We start from the raw sequence: 21,921 nt of genomic DNA, 5'->3' as shown, positions 1-21,921 counted from the left end.
CAACCTACGCATCATTATGACTTTTTTCCTACTTGAGGCCATTCACTTCCCTTTCTGGCACTGCTAAAATCTCTTGCTGGGCAGACTGCCTCTCCTATACCATTAACAGCCCAATAACTAGACTAGATACCTGAGCAGGAAACTCAAGGCTCTTCATGTTCAGGCTGTGGGACTGGTGGAAAACTTCATTCCCTAGGCCTCACCGTGCAAGACTGGTGTGGTCCAGCTGGTGGCCTGGGACACTTTTGTCTGCCTTGCCACCTTTTCCGTGAAGGAGTAGATGAGAAATAGGTGTATGTTGTCTGAAAAGCGAATTATTTTGTCCTGAGAGTAGCCAGCTGAGAAGCAGGAGTTACTGTTGCTCTCACACCTTAGTGAGAAAAGTGAGAGAGGAAGCATAAAATCTTAATTGTCTACATTTTGATGCAGCCCTGGACTTCTGCCATTGCTGCCACTGTGGGTTTTGGGATATCCTGAAGTTTAGTATGTTGAATTTACCAGGGTTGGACCCCTAGTTCATCTTTTTAAAACTTAAGATGTTAAAACTTTCCAGGTATCACTTGAAAAATAATTTGGGTCCTGAATAATTTGGGAACCAACCAAGCATCTGAATTTATACCTAAAGAACATTTGGTATTAGAACATGTTAAATTAAACTACCGTAGAAGCAGTCTACATCAGCCATTGGGAAGTTGTTTCAAAATCACCGGAATGACCAGTAAAGTGTCCACAAATTACCAACTTGGGAGTCCTTATTAGACTTTATTAGAAGTTTTCATTCCTCACAGGAACTCACACACTGCAGGTTTAGTATGAAGAGCAAAATCAGAAATAAAACTCCCTGTGATAATGAATAATTTACAGGTTAAGTGAAGGAGGAAAGCTGACAGGAACTGGAAAAGAGGAATTTGAAAGTCAGATGAGGAAAGAAAAATAGAAGAATAGAAGAAGAAAATGAAAGAGAGAGAGACTCCGTAGACGTAGGAGCCAGAGAGGGAGACAGCTCGGGTATGGGATCTTGTAACATGGCAAACAAAATGTATCAAAAAGAAAATCATGGTGAAAATTCAAGAAAAGGGCCAACTACATCAGAAATGGGCATTTTCAGTGCAAAAAGCAAAATATGAAACCACTGCATTAGGCATTATGCTGTTTAGAAGAATGAATCCAATCATCCTACTTATATAGCAATGTTGAGACACCATGTGAAAGGCAAGGTCTTTAATTCTCTTGTTTTAGGGACATTTCTTATACAGAGGTCTTTGGTTTAATTCAAATAAGAGATTTTCTATTGGTGCAGAAACTGTCTGCTTCAATCTAGAAAGAGATGTTGAGCTGGTAGCAGGGCTGCTGTATTCAACATCTCTCTAAGCAATGTATGAATTAAGTATCTTTTTTGGCAAAAAGGTTACCAGCCAGCTCAAATATTTTATAGTTTATCCTGATGAGAGGAACGTGTAAATTTATCTCTGACTCTAGTGACAGGAAAGGGTGTCAAGAAAAAAGATACAGAATACTTTGTAGGTTAACACAGGAGGAAATTACATGGTAATGTAATGCAGTGTAGCAGGTTTTATCTTCCATTGGAATGACATTAGAATCCCTTGTTTATTGTGCAGTTGAAAATATGTACAACTCATTTATAAAATGTACTTATCTTATGAGAAATCCCTCCATTGGGACCACCTTAACATAGTGATATTAAAACTGTCTCTTTCAAGAGCTCTAGTGTATTACAGTTTTGCTCTGGGAAGTTAATAACAAAGCTAATAATGATTTTATACTGTAAGCATTATTTTTAAGTCAGCCAATTAAATTAGTGGTCCTGTCTTGAAAGCAGTTCAAAAAATGTCTGCCCACTTAACAGTGTGCACTTGTATCTGTGACTCTGCCTTTTTAGACGCTTGGAATTGATATGGGCACTTGGTACTCATATTCTTGTAGCTACATCTGTTTTGCTTAACTTCTGTAATTTTCTCAATTGCATTTTGTAAATCCCTATTCCAGCTTTAAATGTTAGTAGCCGAGATGCTTTTTAGGCATGACAGTGTGTTCATGGTCAAAAGAACTATGTTTACAGTAATATGTCAAGTATAGCTGAATAGTAACTGATGAGCTTCATGAAACTCATGAGCAGTTCTGTGCAGGTTGCATACAACCAGAATAAGGAGGTCAGGATGGAGGTTATTATGGATTAAGCAAAGTGATATATTAAGGCTGTCTGCTTTAGTCCTTGTGCTTGGAATGAGTATAGAACAGGCTCTGCTCAGCCTTTGTGCTGGGCTGCTTCACGTTTTTTTGTGTTAGGAGCTCTGTAATTGTGTTGCAGGAAACATGCCTAGTATAGCCAGCAGTGGCCAAGTGGTTTATAGAGAATTTCTGAAAACTGCAGTGCATCAGGCTAAGTAGGACAAACTTTCCCTTTCTCTGCATCACTACTGATTGTCAGCTATTTTTTAAAAACAGAAATTGCTGCTTTTCCATGGGTATTCCGTAGTTTGAAGACCCATCTGAGATCCTTGGAAAGAATAGCAGTACAAAAATGCAAGTTAGTGCTATATACAGTTATCTTTTGTAAGTAAGTGTTGGTATAGGAAGTCACTGCTTTATTTGATGTCATTTCAAGGTAGTTAAAAATAGCTTGCAATGCTGAATATTCCTTTTTGTCATAGCTATTGCAATTTGTATTACTTCTAACGTTCAGTATGTACCTTTGAGCTCCACCGTTCTTTCTTTAAAATAATCTGAAGAATTGGTGTTTTAGTAGCCATTTGTTCTACTGGAGTGAAGATAAGTGTTTATCATTTTTCTTTGTCAGTTTTAACATTGGCTTTTTTTTTAACACGCTTTTTCTTCTTTGTCACTTTTCAAAGCTCTTAAGTTTGTGCTCATCTCTCCCTTTCATCTCTTTTAGTAGCAGCATGGCAGCATTTGGGAGAAAATTCCACCTGTTTGTTTTTGGCTGTGCTGCTCTGCTGAGATTCTGTTCCATAAAGTCTTACACACGAATTCTTTTTTCATTGATTAATTATATTTGTTGCAATACAAAACATATTTTATACTGTGGTTGTGGACTGCTTCTGTGTGGGTGCCTGGATTCTCATTAGATTGCATAGCCTTACTAGCCAACGTGTTGAGCTGATACGTAGCTAGCAGGAGAAATGATAACCAGCAATATTAAGACTAACAGGAGATTCTGTGAAGTCCTCTTGTTTGGGGATAATTTCTGGAGGGGTTAGAATGATTTAGAAAAATCTCTGACTATGTTTCTTTCATGACTGAAATTTAAAAGCCAAAGTGGGTTACTCATTCAGTGTCATTTTTTTATTGCAATTCATGGTCTAAATTGTTAGGCATAATGCTGAATGTTTAAGTTCAGCAGGACAGCCATCGTGAGAAGAATTCAGAACAGCTATAGTGTATTTTAGAAGCCTTGATATTGTTTAACTGCTGTGACACACCTCCTGTGTTCTGCTGGATCATCCCTATTAGCAATGAGGTAGCCTGTTGGGCCAGAAGTTAAATCAAGATTTCACTTGTCTTTTACTTTGTCTCCTGAGAAAAAGACTTTTTGAATTGTTCTGTCTTTTCATAATGTAGGTATTAGGTATGTAGGTGTTCTCAGTTATTGTCATGGAGCTTACTTCTGAATATAGCCTAATTGTTCTCTGTTGTTTGTCTCGAGTAGTTATATCAACAGTTAATTCCGGGCACTTTTGTTTTATCTAACAATGTTAAAATAAATCTTGCTTTCAGGAAAAAAGCTGTGGCAATACGAGTAGCAAGTTTTAATTCTTTTGGTGCCTGTGCACATGTCGAGTCTGTTTGTTAGTTTGGGTAACGGTTTCCAGATGAACTCTAGTGCCTGCTGACAATCCACAGAGGCCGAACTGGACACATGGCTCTGCTGGATACCCAGCCTCTGCTTTGCAAGGAGAAATGAGAGAAAATAAAGAGGTTTTTAGAAGTTTTTACGGGGGGACTGAACAGATGGTCAGCAAAGGAATGAAATAGCTTACGTTCAGGCAGAGAGAAAAATCAGGTAGCAGAAAGTGAGAAGAAAATATAGGTAGATTGTCCCCCTCACTTCATTTCTCTTCCCAATGCTCAGTGGAGAATGGAAGGGAAAATGAAAGGAAACTTCCCTCATATTTTTTGGAAAGGACAAGACACTTTTAATGTTAAGGTACACTGATAAATGGTTATATAATGTTCTAGGTAAACAGGGGCCTGAGTGGCCACAGAGAAACTAGCAAAGCAGTTAGGAGGGTGCCATCCCTGTGATGGGAAGGGAGAGTAAAACTCAAACCTCACATTATGTGTAGGAAAATTCAAAAGCCTCAGTCGCTCGAGAATACTGCTCAGCGTCCGTCTCCAGCGTAATGCCAAAAGGGGCACCGTGTAGTCACACTGAAGCTGAAGAATATGCACGATCTCATGTCTTAACTCACTTGAAACAATTTAAAACCTGTCTGCAATGGAGAAAACCTTTCTGGTAGAAGTTGGCTTATTTATGTTAGAAATGCAAAGCAGCAGAATAATTTGGACTTGGAGTTGAGTTCAGGTTTCCCAAAAACGAGAAGGTTGCCCTCTGGTGCTAAACACATGGAGAGGCCTGAATGGTTTTTTTCCAGGTCTGTATTAAATTTGAAGATCTGTTTGGTGTACCCTGAATGGAACATCTCTAGTTTTTGAGTTGGGGTGGAAAAAGTAACCAAACATGTGATAAGCCTGTGATTTCCAGAGAGGTGGTATGTGCAGAACAGAGCTAAGTTGGAAGGCCTGGAGGCTACTCCCAGGTCTGTGGCTGGGTGGGTGGGTGGTTTCCACTAATCACTTTATAACCCTGTGCCTTGGTCTCCCTCCCTACACTTTATATGGCCTCTTAAAATATCAAGGAAAGTCTGTTGTCATGTAACTTTAGTGCTCTGGTCACTGTTGTCCCAATATTTCACCTACAGTCCCTTTAATTTAGCAGCAGTACACTTGTTTTGATACTGAACAATAAAACAGTTGTTAAAATTTGAGCTGGCTTTTTTAAAGACAGATTATTTACTGAAAGTATTTAGGAAATATCTTTGCCTTTTCTCCCCTGCTGTCTCCCGCATGTAGCACAGGAAGAACTACCATGTGTCTGGCTTGCTAGATTTTACAGAAATCTGAAAGAAGCTTAAAATCCATGTGAAGCTATGGTAATTTCCTTCAATTTAGGCAATTTAATCATCACTGAATGTGAAGGGTCACCTGTCTCTTTGGATGAAAAGTACCACATACAATGCAGAAGGTTCAGGAGGTAATTTCTGGGAATGTCAGTTTTTCAAATGTGCCTTTTTATGCAGAGTGGTTTTTTTCTCCCCTCTTTCCTGCTCTGCAAACCTTTTATGCTGTGCCCAGAAAGACAGATATATAAGTTGGTACAGGCAGAGCTGCAAGCACCTCTTTGTAAGATATCTTTGTAAGATCTATTTTTCAGGTTTTTATTTCTTTGTCAAACTTCTGTTTATGCTGAAATTTCCTGTATCTTTTATCTGCCTTAACATCTAACCTGAGGTCAAGACCTGGCCTCTCTGTTGAAATCAGTAGTTTCTATATCCATGTATGTCTGGCTGTAATCTTTCACATCAAAGTCAAGGTATCACTTGATTCATTGCGGATGTCAGCGTCAGCCCAAAATTCATTAAGTTGCAGCAAAGCCTGCAAATTGAGCCAGCTGAAAATAAGATGGGAGCTGAGGGGGCAGAGAAACAAGCAGGTGGAGCTCCTTCCCTGAAAAATCAGACCGTTCATTACCTGCTTCTGCTGTGTGTGAAACTGTGCCATCTCTCCACATGAGCTGGTATGTGGCCTTTCTGGGGTCTGCTAATGAGAGAAGGCTAGTTGTCTTTGGTACTACAGTGTCCGCCCACTTCCAGCATGACCAGAGGTTAGACTGTACTCTTCCTGCTGTTCAGGAGGTCCCCACATGTTTGAGGAAAAGGTAACAGTAGACCCCTACTGTATCTACAGCCCCAGAAGGAACTGCTTAAGGAAGATGAGTTGTATATTCTGTACTTTTCCCCTTTTCCTGTTTCAGTGCAGCATAAGGGGGAAAATGATGTGCTGTCTTGTGCTCTGCCAGTTTTGCATTTCTTTATTTCTTTTCATGTATTTTTATTACTACTTCCCCTGTGGGTATGAAGTGTAAGCTGGTAGTGTAGCATGAGGTTTTTGGGGTAAGAGTGAGCAAAATATTGTATGTCAGTGGTGCTCAAGCTGGATCCTTTTTTTTGTTTGTTTGTTTTTGTTTTTGTTTTCCCATATCAGAAGATTTGCCCCACTGTGTCAGAACAGTGGGTGGTCCATCTAGGGCCGGAGAAGCACCCTGAAAGTGACTGCAGAAATCTTCATATGGGCTAGATGCAACATACTGCCTCCCTCCGAGAGCTGCAAGAGCAGCAGAGTGGCATGTGACAATAGATTCCTGAGAGTCCCACTGTCCTCTTGTGGGATGCAACTACGATAAAATCAACATTGCCAAGTCACCCGGTTCCACCTCAGCAGTTGCTGCAGACTCTCTTCCATCCAAAGGGATTCAGGCTACCTAGCAGCCCTTGCACAGGGCAGCCGTGCTGCATTCACATGATACAGTCCCAGCAGAAGAAATGTGGAACTTTAATATCATAGATGTTTGGTACCAATGTTCTTTTTACAATTCACCTTTTCGTAGTCTTTCTATTCATGGAATAGAACCAACTCATTGACAGTCCTCCTAAATTTTGGCCTCCTCATCTCTGATGATGCCAGTTTCTGGAGCCTAGTTCTGTGCTGCTTGATAATGATGCTTAAAGGATGAGTGGATTCCTTAGAAGAAAGCACAGTCACTGGAAGAGACAGGTTGTAACTATGTGTCTCAATATTTACTTCATTATTGGAAGATAATCAGTGAACCAGAAAAGAATTTGGTTGATTGAGTTGTCCCAGAATGTCAGCTTTTTTGGAGTATTTGTATGTCTTTCATGAACCATGTATTTTCCTGTCTGTTCTTTGGGTTTTTCCCTTGCTATCTGGAATATGCAAAATTCCATACTGCTCTGTCATCCAAAATCTAGTTAATGTTACTGTGCTTTGATAAATCTTGTTGGCATGTAGTTGAGGAGCTGAGATGTCATCTCTGAAGTTTAACTGGCTTTTCAAGTTAACCTTTAAATATATCGAAGCCTTTCCACAGTTTTTCAGACCATAACTTCACACGTTTAGTACAACACATCTTCCACTACAGAAAAGATCAGATACTTTTAACTAATGATGTGTTTTCTTTTTATTTTAGCATTAATAATCATTTACACTTTTAAAAAACAGAAATCTGTCAAGCTTGTTCACATCCAATTCCGCCTTCTGTGGTTAACCCATGTAGGTCCATCCATGTCCATGCAGTTGCAATTATTTTTACATCAGTCTTAGTGCCAAATCTCACCTGAGTTCCTTAAGTCAGGCAAAAATTTCATTGAATTAGTGTGAGTTTTGTTTTACTTAACTAATTAAGTACTTGAAAAGGAATGTAATGGTTGCAGAAAAGAGAGACTAATTGTATAGGCTAGAGGCTTGCATTGTAAGCAGGTAATGAGTGGCAATTCTCTTGTGCTGGGTCCAGATCTGCTAGCAGCCATTTCAGCTATTCCACCCTTTGGTTTTAGGCCATGGATCATTCTTTACTGTGTGAAATTGAAATCAACATTTACCAAAAAAAAAAAAAAAAAGCTTCTAGAATGAAAGGCAAAATTTGACTTTAGACTTTGTATCTCTGGGACACAAAGTATCAGACTATTCACTTGTCTGGCAGGGTACTACAGACCTGTAGGCTATCACTTAAAATGGCTGTGATGTTGGGTGCCAGTTTTTTGAGGCACCTAACTCTGTTTTGAGGACTTATTCTTCAGAGGTGCCAAGCATCCACATCTAGAGCTTCTGCTTCTGCTGCCTGTGGACACTGGGTTCAAGGTCAGATATCAAGTCAGATACTCAGACTTACAAAGTTTCTAAAAATATTGGTCATAGAATGCATAGCATATGATGTGGTCTAGCCCTTTGAAAGCTCAGTTTGTGAGGGCTGAGACTGGAGGATAAAAATGGTGATACAGCTTCATGTTCATGTTCAAATAACAGTTGTAAGTAAAAGGAATAGCATTACACCTATGGGCTGCTTTCAGAGATAGTATTTTAAAAGAACACTATCTAGTTTAATTATTGGAAGATATTTATGCAACTTTTAAAATGTAAGGTTTATGCTCTGTAACAAGTAAAAGGGCCACCACAGAAGTTCACAGGTGATCCTCAGCTCCATCTGACCAGGACTGATTGTAAGACTGGGGTTTGTTTGGAGCAGTAAGGAGGAAAAAGATTATATGATAAAATAAAAGAAATGCTGAATCACTTTTCTTCAATTAAAACATTACAGGGAAAGTCTATCTTTAATCTTAGCAAGCACCCTGGTGTCTGATCTTCCATGAGTATTTATACTTTTTTATTTTAATAACTCCCCTCAAGGCCAATATAAGCTAAGCATGTAAATCCTCAGAGAACTGATGGAAAAATCAATCCCATTCACTTAAATATAAAAATAAACCATTTGGCATGTTTATGCAGAAGAAAATCTCATGAATTATTATTACTATTTTTTGTCTGTCTTCTAGTACTTCTTTAGTTTTAAGGCATGCACAGCTTTCAGTCTACATGTTCTTGCTTTGAAGTGATGGTGAATAGATTCATTAAATTAGAACAAAAATCTGCTAATTTGTTGCTTGTCTTCTATTTCAAATAAATGATCTGAAAGGCTGAAAGTATTTGTGTACTTGTTGCAAAGTTGTTTGCAATTTGTTACAAAGAAAGTAACCTCCATAGAATTTTTAAGCAGGGTTTTCCTTCAAGGAAGATCTCCAGGTCACTGCTCTTTCAATTACATGCACAAGAAGGCAAGGAGACAAAACTAGGCTGGGTAGCTTTCTCTTCTAGAAGCAAAGTTCGCATTTCTTTTAATTTAGTTAAAACATTTGGCAGGAGAGAGTACAGTTTAGTGATGTGAGGTGATTTCCAAATGAGTGTTAGCTTTTAAATGACCTACTTTTGACTAGTGGTGTATTCTTGTCCATTATTTTTTGTCATTGAGTAATGCTGATTTATTAAGCTGTGTGTTTCAAGGGTATTGTAAAATTGCCTGTAGGAGCAGGACTGAACTGTGAAAGCGAGAATTACTCTATCAGATCATACCCAATTAAAAAGTGACAAGCACAGCAGGAGAAATTGAAAGCAAGGTTTATCTTTCATGTAACATAAGAAGTCACTATATCAGTTAGAAACAAAGTGAGTGTGAAACAGATTCTCCACCTCTTCTCATCCCTCTCCAAAAATTAATAATATCTACTGATTTTATTATCAGAAAGAATAAGCCTGTGAGTAGTAACAGCTCATGTTCAAGGATATTACGACAATGGCAAGAGAATGGAAAGTACTGCAGCCATGTACCTTTAAGCAATTTGTTATCAAAGTATGTGCTGAACCTCAGGTCAATGCGTTGCCAGTTCACAGAAAGGGAATTTTGGAAAACTTGTTTTAGTTTATACAACACAATAGTATGTCATTAAAGGAAGACTTAGAGTCTTGCAAGCTCTCTGGATTTCCACAGGAAGCGTAGGGAATAAAGAGTGGTGATAAAGCCAGGAACTTTTATTAAGCCTTGTAGTTGTTATAAAACTCTGCTATGGGTTAAAGAAACTTATTTAGTCTCCAGTGCCATTGCAAAAATCCTTGTATAACCTTTTGTGTAACATTCACCAGCACTCTTCTAATAGTGAGGTGGAACAGTGAATGTATAAATGAATGCAACTGTCTATAACACAGTAAAACCTTCCCTAATCCTCCTGGCTCGAGATTAGCTGTTGTGTTGCAGAACCCTGTTTTGATAGTGAATCTGGATTAAAGATGTCGTGGACAAAACTGTAGTGTTTTCCAGAATATGAGGGTAGATACTTTTTGCTTAGCCAATCTACAGCTATTTCTTACAACAAACAAGCAAAGAAAGTAATCCTTCATCAGCTTTGCAAAATGTGTCATATGTTTGCTATTGGCATGCAAATTGCTTCAGAAAGCTGTGTGAATATTGTGGGACCAGGTGAACACCTCCTTCTGCAGAGAGTTGATGTTAAGTTGACTCTGATGGTTACTGGTAATGATATTACCTAAGCAGTTTCAGTTAATGAATTCTTGCGCATATACATATATATATGTACACACACATATGTACATATGTATATATATGTATGTGTGAGTGTGCATGCAACTTTAGAACAGCTGATCCAGTCAATGCCAGGATTTCAGGTTAGGCTCTAGTGTGTGAAGTTCTATATTTTGGGGGAGGTGTGGGGGGGAAATGAAAGGGTGAAGTGAGGTACACATGGAATGTTTGATATGCGTTAGTTGTACCCAGAGGCTTTACATAAGTATATTACTGTCTCAGGATCGAAGAACTGTGAATGCCAATCACTAAAACCTCTCGACATACCAGTGCTATTCCTCCCAAGTGGGCACATCTTCTGGGGTGATTAAAATGTTTGCCCCTTTATTGACTTATCTTCCACAAAAAGATGATAAATCATTGTAGAGAATATAGTGGGAGGAGATTAATACAGTGGGGGTAGATTTGCAGGGCATCGGATCCATGCAGCGAGCTTTGCCCACAGCAACAGCAATTCTCTGTAGAATGTATCTTCAAGTAAACCATATATGGGATTGATGTGCAATGAGTTATCAGGAATGTAAAAAGGAGTGACTGATAAAGAGTCCTACTGGACTTAGTGTAGGAAACCAGCTGTTGGAAGGGGAAATTAAAAAATATTTTTGTCACAATGTGAAATGATTATTTAAATCCTCCATTTTCCCAGAGGGAACTTACCTTTCCCTCCATTCTTGCCCAAGATGGAGTACCAAGGATCATCTGAAAGAACAGCTTTGTTATTTTGTGTTATATTGAATAGGTGGTCTATTAGATTTTCTTCTGAGCGAAGAAGTTGTAGTGACATATATCTATCCTTACAAATGCAGTTTAAAAAAAAAATTAAGATTCTTATGTGGTAACTTTTCCAATTCCACAGTGTTTCAGTACTATCAGAAGTAGTTTGATCACTTTGGTGGTACAAGTTTCTTAAAGCTTTAAAGGGCTCTTGTGCATAGACTGACAAATTAGACCTGCAGCTTCTCCTGAAGGCAAAGCGGAGGACCTTGCTGTGCTTTCTTTGTCAAGAGGAAACTTCTACAAGCTGTGCCTTTGTTAGTCTCACCATTTTTCTGGCACAGCTGAGAGGTTAATTTGCTGATACATTGATTGCTAGATATATTAATGTAATACACACACAATAGACTTTCAAGAGAAAAAGTTGACATCCACACTATAATTTGAATAGAATTGTATGCCTATTCTATAATAGAATAGAATTCTCATTTTCAAGTGATATCTGTAAAACTATGTGTAAGAGATGAGATGATTTTAAAGAAATTACAAACTTAAACAGTTATACCATTGCCTAACTTTGAATTTTATCTTGCAGTGACCAGTGTAAAAGAAAATGCAGTAAAATACATGGAGATGCTGGAGGATAAACTGCATAGGTAAGGATGACATATTGTGGGAAGGCTTTGAAAGCTTAGAAATGTTTCTTAATGCAGCATTGGCATGCAGAAGAGAGTTAGAAAATGTGCTGGAACTTGAATTGAAATAATAGCAAAAATAGTTCAAAGTGACAGGATTTGTTCTGTGTTATTATTATGTTATATGCTATTACTGTAACAAAAAAAATCATTATAGAACATAAACCTACCCAAAGTTGGAAATGCCATGGTTGTTATTGTTATGACCTCTGCTCATGGCCACATTGCAGCTGCTTTGCAATGAGCCCGCCAGTAGGTGCAGGTGAAGGAAAGAGTGGCTGGGGGAGATTCCCCAGTGCATGGTGCTGCTCGGGAGCTGCAGGGACAGCCAGCGAGAAGGGAGCGTGTGTGTGGTAGGTGTGCACAGCTCCACGTGTAGCTGCAGTGCTGTCGTCTGTGGGGTGAACTGTTGAACATCCAGAAGCCCTGAGCTGCTGGGGATGCTGCAGCTGGTTAAAACAAAAAAAACCAAAAAACACCCCTCCTCCATTCCCACACAAAGGGCAACACAGAACAGAGCCAAGGAATCTCTTAGCATAATCCTTGGCATCTTAAACAAGTAATGACCCTCTATTTAACAGTTCTGGAAGTATGCCATTTGAGGGGATTGGACACCAAATAAAAAAACAAGGCAACAATGTAGATATTTTACAAAGTTAATCCTAAAGCAGAATACATGTATTTTTATACATTTCTTTCTTGAACAAATGCTAGGATTTGTATTTACTCCTCTTGCTGTGTGAAGTGGGCTCTAGATCAGTCTGTAAGGTTCAGGCTGCCCCTGCAAGAGTCGTTACCAAATGCTGCTCTGCTGTTGCCATAGAACCTTCTCTAGAGGGGGCTTGTGCTTGCAGAAGATATATGCAGATTTATGTTAGAAAATAAGAGTTATGTTAGAAAAAGCTTTCATAGGCTGTTATCGGAGTTTGTGTATTGATAGGGTTAAACCCCCACATCAATACCACTCTCTATTTCTCAGCAGGTATTGTTAACAACCTGGTTATTACTGTTTTTCATTGTGTTTGTAAAGAGAGGGTTCTGGATTTTTAGATTTGAGTACTGCTTACCCACCCTCCTTTAATAACTTTTGAACTCTATGTCTATGTCAGCTTAGCTGTAGAAGTTTCAAATCCATGAGACATGCATTAAGAGCTTTCTTTGGATTGCTCTTTTTAAAAAAAAACTTTATTAAAAATTAAAATATAAGATATAGCAACATGTATTGATGTTTCTAGGTTGTGTGGGTTTAATTGACATAGCAGGCCCCCAGAATGAAGTAAATTTCTCTTTAACTGTTGAACACTTGGAGAATCTCTAAAGACTTTTTTTTTCTTCTGCACAGATTTGCAGTTGTGGTTTGTTTTTATTTATTTATGCCTTTTGATACAATGTTTGGGTTGTCTACCTGGAATTTTCTTTTCTGCATCAATATTTTAAAGTGTAACACATTTTTGTGTGTCTTGATGGGTGTTGTTAATGAGCTTGCAGCATGCTCTTTTCCCTCATCATGTAGTTTTAGTACTTGTGAGAGAAATTTGCATGCTGAACGTCATGCTACTATTCATCCTGCTTCCATGAAAAGTATCATTTCTGGGAACGAATTAAAAGTTAAACCCTCTTTTTGGCACTATTTCATATTTTGGAAGCAAGTGCAGTTAAGACATTTCTTTATAGACAGTAGTTGACCATTTCAAACTTTCCTCAGCAGATTTAAGAATAATCAGGTGTTAGAATACAGTTTCTTTTGTATGCAAGGGTTGCATTTCTTAGTGCCATACAGACCTCAACCCTTTTCAGTCTGGGTTTTCTATTGCAGATGACCTACAGGCTTCAAAGTTTACTATTTAGAGGCTAGCGTTCTCCCTGCGTTTTCTGAGGACACAAATACATGTGGTCCAAGTTGTTTGTGTACATGGCTGCAGCCATATTAGTGCATGTAACTTCTGAGCTTGCTATTACCTTCTCTGTCCCTAACTGTCTGGATATTCTAGCACTCCAAATTGTTGCAATATTGGGGGGGGGGAAAAAAAAGGGGGGGGGAACCCCAAAAAACAAGAACTGGCCAGGCTCTGACAGATGGGGAAGGTTTAGTCCAGTACCAATGACAGTTTTTCAATATGTACAAATGGCACAATTCTAAAAATAGTTTATCCCAAGTAATTAGAAGCTAAGAATTTCTCTTGATATCAATGGGAAGAGAAAGTCTCTAATGTTTTTACCAGGAAGGACACTCTAAGATAAGATACCTTTAAAATCTTTTTATATTTATGTGAATGAAGTGGTTATAAATCTTTGTTTTTTTAAAGGTCCTTTGGACTTTAAATAATTAACTCCACCTGCTTGTGTAATCACAAAAAAGTAAGCAAAAGCCCATTTTTTTCCTCTTTGAGAAGTACATTAGAGAGAGAGTTTATCTTTTATTTGGTTTTCATATAGATGCTCAGTTTACTCCTTATGTATCATAAGCTAAAGGAAGACTCTCTAAGAAAAGTTTAGAGAACAAGGTTCAGGTGTGTGTGTGTAGAGAGGGGTAAAATTTGCATCTGGCTCATGGATGCACCTTTATAGATGCCTTTGAAACCAATGGATGATTAAGTCTGAGCAACAAGAATTCAGATACACTTCTGGAACTTTTCTCTAGATGCAACATGCCATTTTGCTAGGAAATATTTCAGGTGGAAGCAACATGGATTCAAAACCCTTCAATTTAAGGTATAGTTTCAACATAAGGTAGAAGTGTTAGAAATGTAGGGTTTTTTTAACACCTTTTTCATAAAGAAGAATTAGTGGAGAAAACTCAGACCAAAGCAGGTTTAATGAGGATTAAAGATAAAAAATCTTATCTATTTTATCTGTTTTTTAAATTCTCTCCCTCTCCCTTTTTTGTTTATTTTCTTAAATAAAGTGTAATTTGGAATAAATTCCTCTTGCCATCCCCTATCTCATCCCCTGGAGTCAATGTCTGTCCGTCTCTCTCCCTCCTTTTTGTTAACCAATTACAGCACTTCTGACTGCAGTCTACAAAATGTGGGGTTTTTTTAGCTAGCTTTAACACGATGTTAATCTTTTGGGTTAAGAACTATATTCTTTTAACAGTCTTGCACCCAAAGAAAGAAAAATGAAAAATATACATTGAGAAGAAAGGAAATCTATTCAGTATCTATTTTATGCAGCATTTTCACCCAGAGGAGGGTTAACCACCTATTAAATATACTGATGAACGTCCTGTTAAAATATATGGATAAATAAAATGGATTGACATCTGTTGAGGACAGTATCTATCAAGAGGAAAAAAGTAGATAACATGGTTAATTATGCTGCATGCTGTCTCATTTCAGTTCACCAATATACTTTAAACCACTCATAGAGTTTATAGAATAAAACACTAGCTGTTTTTTTTTTTTCAAGGTTATAAATACCACTACCATCTCTTTCACTGTAAACGCTGCAAATTGCTTCCCTCACTTAGTAAACAAATTATATACACAAGTGGTCAGAGTTAGGATTATGGAGCTGTGTTCAGTGAAGGTATCTGTCTGTATGAGTGTATCAAGTGTAAGGAATCTTAGACAGCTAACTTCAGCTCATCACTTGAGTGTTTTAAACATTACTTCATAGAAGAAGTTTACTATAGCTGTCTATCTCACTGAAAGTCAGCTGAGCATCTTCATGTGGGACCCTTGTTCTTCCACAGAAAATGTGTTTCTTGATCTCACTTCTTTGCACTCCATGTGGAGACTCTGCTGTGGGCCTTTATCATCACCATTGCTAAAGGGGGCTTTAACAATCCAACACTTTGAAGAACTACCAACTTCTGCCATAAGTGATCTTGTCATGTGCCTATTTGTAAATGGTTGAAGGTCATAAGCTGAGCACAGGAAAGTGTGCTATAAAGCCATAAAAGGAGAAGATTTAGATTGAAATTTCATGCTTAAATGTTATCTTCCAAAGCAGTACTTAAGCACCTAAATAAAAGTGGCCAGATTTCGCAAGATGCAGGGTACCTGTGAAGACCTTTTTAAATCAATGGTGTTGAAGAATGAGTGTCAAGTCCCATTTGTTTAGGTATTTAAATATGGGAATCTAAGTCTAGACTTAGGGTCTATAAATACTGTCCTGATTTTGAAGGTATCCATAAAATCACCTGCCTTTTAAATGGGTAAGAAACTTTAAATATGCATTTCTATATGAAAATCATCATTGTCTGAGTTATTTGCTAGCTTACATATCTCACCAATGAAAGCCATGCAAAGTAAGCAAATACGTCTGTCACTTTTCACATACCCCCTGTATCTCATTAAATCTCTGCCCTACCTTCAGTCTATTTCCCTTCCATCACACAGGGTTTGTGAGAATGCATATGCATAAAAAGATTGATCTGTGTGAGAACTGTATTTGATAACTGGAGGAACCCGAAGAAATGTGTGGACCAAGGTAGAATTTTAAAATTTTCATTCAGAACATTGCTCTTGCAGGAGCTAGTAAACGTTCCACAGAAAATACAGTTGTCTTATGAAGTGCTGTGCAAATTCAGTTACATCACTAAAATATGCAGCAAAAGGATTTGGTTCTTTCAGTTCAGTCTTACCTTTGGAGACACTGCTAATGTTCTTGCAGTATTGCAGAGAAATAAGCCATTTTATTCAACACAGAAGAGAGGTTTTTATACCAAAGCCAACTAAGTATCATTGATGATGCAAATCAGCTTCATCAGATTTAGGGTGAGATAACAATGCTCTATATTTCAAGCTTCCATCTGCTAAGTATCCGGAGAAACATATTTGGAATGCATTGCCCTTGTGAAACTCATTAGAAACTGATAATCTGTGAAAGTTTGCACTCTTAAGCAGATGGAGTAAATGTGGCAGAATTGTTCCAAGAGAGTGTCATGTGAAGACTTCTTATTTGTGTGTTCTGAATCGTATGACATTTGCCATCTAACAACTGGGTTTTATGGTATACCAAATATTTTTTGGGTGGCGTTGCACATTAACATGAAAGTTATGACTGAACCATAGCCTGAATAATTAATTATAGATGTGATAGATATGCAATGAAGGAATATTTCCCAAAAGAAAATACATCTTGAGGGGGAAAGAGACACAGAGCAAATAAAATGTGAGGAGAACCCAAAGATCTTGGGACCATCACTTACTCTTTTGCTCACATTCAGGATGTAGGAACCAGATGTGTCATGGAAGACTGAACCCTGCGTCAGCGGAAACCTCAGAAGGAGCTGGATTCTTCACTAGTTTAATAATTAGGCTTTTAAACTTTTCTTAAGGCTGTTGTGATTTCCTACAGTAAGGTGAAGTTCCTACATCCACCTGGAACTTTTTAGTCTCCTGTACCCGCTTACAGCCCTATTTGAACTCTGACACTGCCTTTGAAGAGCAGTCTGGTATCCAGGCCTATCGGTATAAATTTGCAATTATCAAGCATTTTAATGCAAAGCCTTGCTCTGACAGTCTACGGACTCTTATCTGTTAGGATAAAATTTCATCTTGAGCTGTCAGTGTCCAGTATATCTTTGTATAGGAAGCCTAGTGTCCACTAGAGGAGAATTGCTGTGCTAAAGCTGCTGAGTAAGGCCCTTGAAAAGCTTTCTCCCCTCCTTTGTACAGCAGTGCAGACAAGCTTGGGAGTGGCATACAGCCTGCAGTAATTTTTGTGTAACCCATGACTTGCTTGAGTTGAGTTGAGGGCTGTTTCACCTGGTGGTAGTATATCAGTAGTGCACAGATTGGACTGCAATGCCATCCTTGCCCACCTTTCCCTAAAACTGTGACTTCAACTGTGCATCTAAGAGAGCATGCAGTCTCATCCGTTGATTTAAAATGATCTGATTTTATTTTGCTTACCAGTAGTTCTGCTGCAGTAGTGTTCAGTGCAGGTTAGGCAAAATGCTAGGTACTTCTAGAGACTCATTTAGTCCTTTTCTTCTTCCCAGCTGGTCCAAGTCATACACCGCTGTGAGAACATTAGCTCCAAAAACTGTGAGCAGCAGACAGTTTATATGCGATGATGCATTCTTTTATATCTTCTAGCCCGCATGGTGAGGGGTTCTAAATCCCTTATTACAACTGCCTCCTGCCAGAAACAGTTTTTTTGTACTGGCTGATGTAAAGATGATATTTCTCGAGCTGGGGGAATTTAGCGTGATTGTACTGTACTCCAGGCCTCAAAAGATTATTCTGTGACTTCCATTCATCACAAGAACAGGGCTTTTAAGTTGCTTTTTCTAATTCCTAGATAGGAATCATGAAATTATTTTGAGGCAATCATATTTTTTAAGAATAACTGCTGACAGTTACACAAAGCTGTTCTATTGAGCTATTTTCTGTGCTATTCTGCAAAAACAGTGAAATAAATATGCCTGCTAGTAAGATGTAATATTGCAATGATTGTGCTCTGCCATTTTTGAGCTTCTAATGATACAGCACGTTGTAACTTCGCAAATGCATGCAAAACTTTTCTTCTTTAATTGATTCCTGTCTTCAATTTGTCTTGGCTTATTTTCTATTGAACAATGTTTGTTTTTATTTTAATGGTGGCTTTTGTCACCTCATGGATGCTCAGTATAGGAAATGTAGTAGAGTCTTATTCTGATGTAAGGTGTGCTCATTTGTATAGCTCATCGTGCAATGAAGCAGGAAGGGAATTTTTTGTGTTTAGGACAACTTGCTTGCACTTGCATTTACTGAAAAAGCAGAAGCTTAGCCCCAAACTTATTTCACCTGATCTCATATATCTGTAAGTGATTTTTTTTTTAAGGTATTCAATCAAATGTCACTTTTTACTAGTTCAGAACAAATGTGACTATAACCCCGTTGCAGCCTCAGATTGCTGGTGCTTAATCATTTCATTTATCATAGAAAATAATCAGAGGAAAAAAGCAGGGTTGTGGAAGTTAAAGGAGGCATTAAGAAGTTGTTAGAGACTTTGGCTCTGCAGTGTAACTCTTTTTTGCCCCTGTGAAAATTTACTTACTGAAATACAAATGAAATAATTCATTGAAATCATTTCATGGAGAAACGAGTGCAAGTACTCCCTTGTATGCTTGGAAAGGGGCATTTATGGTAGCTTTCTGCTGATGCAGGAAAAGATTGATACAGCCAGCAAACTAACTAGGCTAGCATCACTGTCCAGCTTGAACAAAAGAAAGCAGATTTGCCTTAATGGCTTCATGAGACCAGGATTCATAGACCTGTCTGTATGTTAGCTGAGTTGTTTGCTTTCATGGCTGGCCTAGGCTTTTTTCAGTGAATCTGTGCTCGTCAGAAGAAACTAACTTTGCATTTACTGAGTGAGATACCAAAATACAACGTGATATAAGGGGAGTGCTGCCTGCCCCAGAGCCGCGACCACCATATGGAAGCAATGAAACTGGCCATGGGTCAGGTATAGCCAAAGAAGTCCTGCTGCTCTTAGACCATGACAGGCATCTCCCATCTAGCTGCTCCCTGGAGCTTACTTATGGCGAACTCACTGTATTAAAGCAAGAAGAGTTTCATGGCACTGATGTGTGTGGAAAGTGAGATTCCTTCTACCTCCTACCCATTACATTCAGCCTTGCCCGTGTTGCAAATAGATGGGTGGGAGGTGAGGGAAGAGTGTGGACGTTTCTTATGCTTTTCTCTTTAGATCATATATTTGCTTCCCCATCCTTGGAGGTACTTTACCTTTCATACTCTCTGCCTGGCAGTGGGAATAATGGCTGTTAATGGGAGATTTGTCATGCCACAATACCTGAGGTGTTTCACACTATCTGGGAAACTTGCTTGCTTCCAGGCTGTTAGACAGGGCACACACTTTCAAGTTCACCTTTTGCAAGTATGGGAAAGTAAGTCCTGGATTCTGTATGCTAATGGCAGAATTATTTCTAAGGATACATGTGCTTGCTTACTCTGATGAAGCCCAGAAGAAATCTGGGGAAGGGAACGTGCATTGTGTAAAGGAAATCTGTGGTACTCCCAGATAGTTTTTAATACATCTGAAGGTCTCATCTTCACTGAGCTCCATCCCTTCAGACAAGACTGCCAGTGTTCTGAGGGTCCCATATTATAACAGGACCAGTCAGGATTAATTGCCACCAGATTACATCCCAGTTTACTTGAAAATAAAGCTGCATGACAGTCTTAAAGCAGTCATTCTCTTCATCCATTTTTCATCCTGTTAGTGTACATACCACGTACCCACGTCTCCTTTATAATATACTGAGTTTCAGAAATATTTTTGGGGAGCAGAGCTGGGTATAAATACTCTCAATAACATGGCACATTGAGGGGACTTGTTAACGTGACAGTGTTTTATACTGCTGATGGTCTTGAAGCTTAGAGCACCTTAAAAAGGCTGAGTGTGCTTGTGCCTGGATAGCTCTTTCCTGTCTGGTTATAATTTTTTCACTGTTCCTACCTGTATTTTACTTTTTTTTTTTTTTTTTTTTTTTTTTAAGTAGTATTGCCTACATAGAAGAAATGTTTCATTTCGCACAGCAGTTTTTTGCCCAGGTCTTCAAGCAAAATCATTGCCTGCCCTTGTAACAAAGGGCTGCAGGACTAGGTCCTTTGTGACTATCTTAAATATTGGAAAATCTGGAATGTGGTTAGCAGTCAATGCTACTGAAAGTGGATATGGTTAATAACTGATCGGATAGATTTGCAAAATCAAAAGGAATTCACACACTTCTGTGACATCTGAAGGCATTCTGCGCCGAACGTATTTTCCTGTTCTTTATAGTAAAACAGCCTGTTTTGAACACGTTGTGTAGTGTTATGCTACTGCTGGGTTCCCCCAGAACCTCCAAACAGCAACAACAGCAGAAACTAATATGGCTTCAGTAGCATTTAAAAAGCATTGCAGCGTCACCAAACTCACATGGGGATGATTGAGTGCTTTTCTTTGGAGAATCAGTTCTCTTCATTCTGAACGATGCATTCTCTTTGTTTCTGTTGCCTTATTCTTCAATTTACTTAAGAGACACTGTCATGAAAACAAGATTATTGTTTCTTAAAGGCCCATGTTTTCCTGAGACTTTTTTCCATCCTGAAAACAGAAACTTAGCTGATTGCACTTATTTGCTGTGGAAAGATTATGATATCATGAACTGAAGGATCATCACTTCAGCTACATTACTGGTCACAGAATGTAGGAACTTATGAACAAAAATAGTATTTTGAATAAATTTCTTTAGGGGAGGGAAAATTTGGGAAAACCAGCACATATTTGTGAAGTTGCTTTCATTCACTATTCAGAAACTATATTGAAGCTTTTTAATTATCCCAGTAATCTCTTGTATTAATAATATTGTAGTGAGAGAAAGTTCCCTCATGCAAATTATTCTTGAATAAAAGGAGTTGTGAATAATGAACTGCAAACTAATAAGCGTGCTAGTTAATAAATTATAGTTAACTGTTGCTGTATTGGCCCAACCTTATTTAGGAGATGTGTCCTCTTTTTTGAATAGTTTTGAAAACTTAATGATAGTGAATCCAATTAACAGAGAATAAAACATTAAGTATCCTTTCTTACTCTTTTCTTCTGTGCTTTAAACATGCATGTGCTTTCTTGTTTGCTGTTCCGCCTTTTTTATCGTTCTATCTTGAAGTTAGCATTTCCAGAGAGATCTGATTCTCCTTCTTGTTTTTATTTTGGTTTCTCCCTCCCCTTTTATTCCACTTTTAAAATTTCTGCTTTTAAAATTTTATTCTCACCTTCTTTGTCTTGTTTCCCCATTTATTCCTTTAGCAAACTGATTTCTGTGTACATCCTCTCTGTGCTACTGAAGAGAAAAAATGCTGAATAGTAGGAATGTAAAAATGTACTTGATTCACAGAAAACCTAATCTCACCCTTAAAACACAGCAGATTATTTTTCTAGGTATCTCAGACAGGATGAGCACAGTGCAGATTCTCATTAATCACCCTTATTGTCTTCACAGTCGCTTGCAATGTATTTGAAAATATATTGAAAATATATCCTGCCAGCATATAGTACCTTAGAAATTCGTAGTAAACATATTCAGATAGCCTCACCAGAAATTTCATGGTATTACTTCATGAAAACAGATTAGCCTGGATTAACTAGGACTGGAGGAAAGGGGAGAACCATTGCTGTTCTTTTTGTTTCTGGATGTGGAAAGTGTAGCTACGGCCCACAGAGTGTGGAAACCAAAACTGTCTCTCTGAATGTGCAGGACGAGGGAGAGGCTTTCACAGCCAGCAGTTGTCTGGGCGAAGGCGACAC

At 38.3% G+C, this 21,921-nt stretch overlaps 1 protein-coding gene across 1 annotated transcript in view; it reads left to right on the top strand.

The window, feature by feature from the left end:
- DISC1 (DISC1 scaffold protein) overlaps positions 1 to 21,921 on the top strand; it is a 218,184-nt gene that overhangs the window by 154,863 nt on the left and 41,400 nt on the right. The window contains 1 exon segment of the mRNA XM_064509255.1: positions 11,577 to 11,637. Within this exon segment, the coding sequence (XP_064365325.1) occupies positions 11,577 to 11,637 (61 nt within the window).

This window comes from Dromaius novaehollandiae, chromosome 3 (assembly GCF_036370855.1).
Source record: "Dromaius novaehollandiae isolate bDroNov1 chromosome 3, bDroNov1.hap1, whole genome shotgun sequence".
Taxonomy (NCBI): domain Eukaryota; kingdom Metazoa; phylum Chordata; class Aves; order Casuariiformes; family Dromaiidae; genus Dromaius; species Dromaius novaehollandiae.
This window is presented reverse-complemented; position numbering and strand designations above follow the sequence as displayed.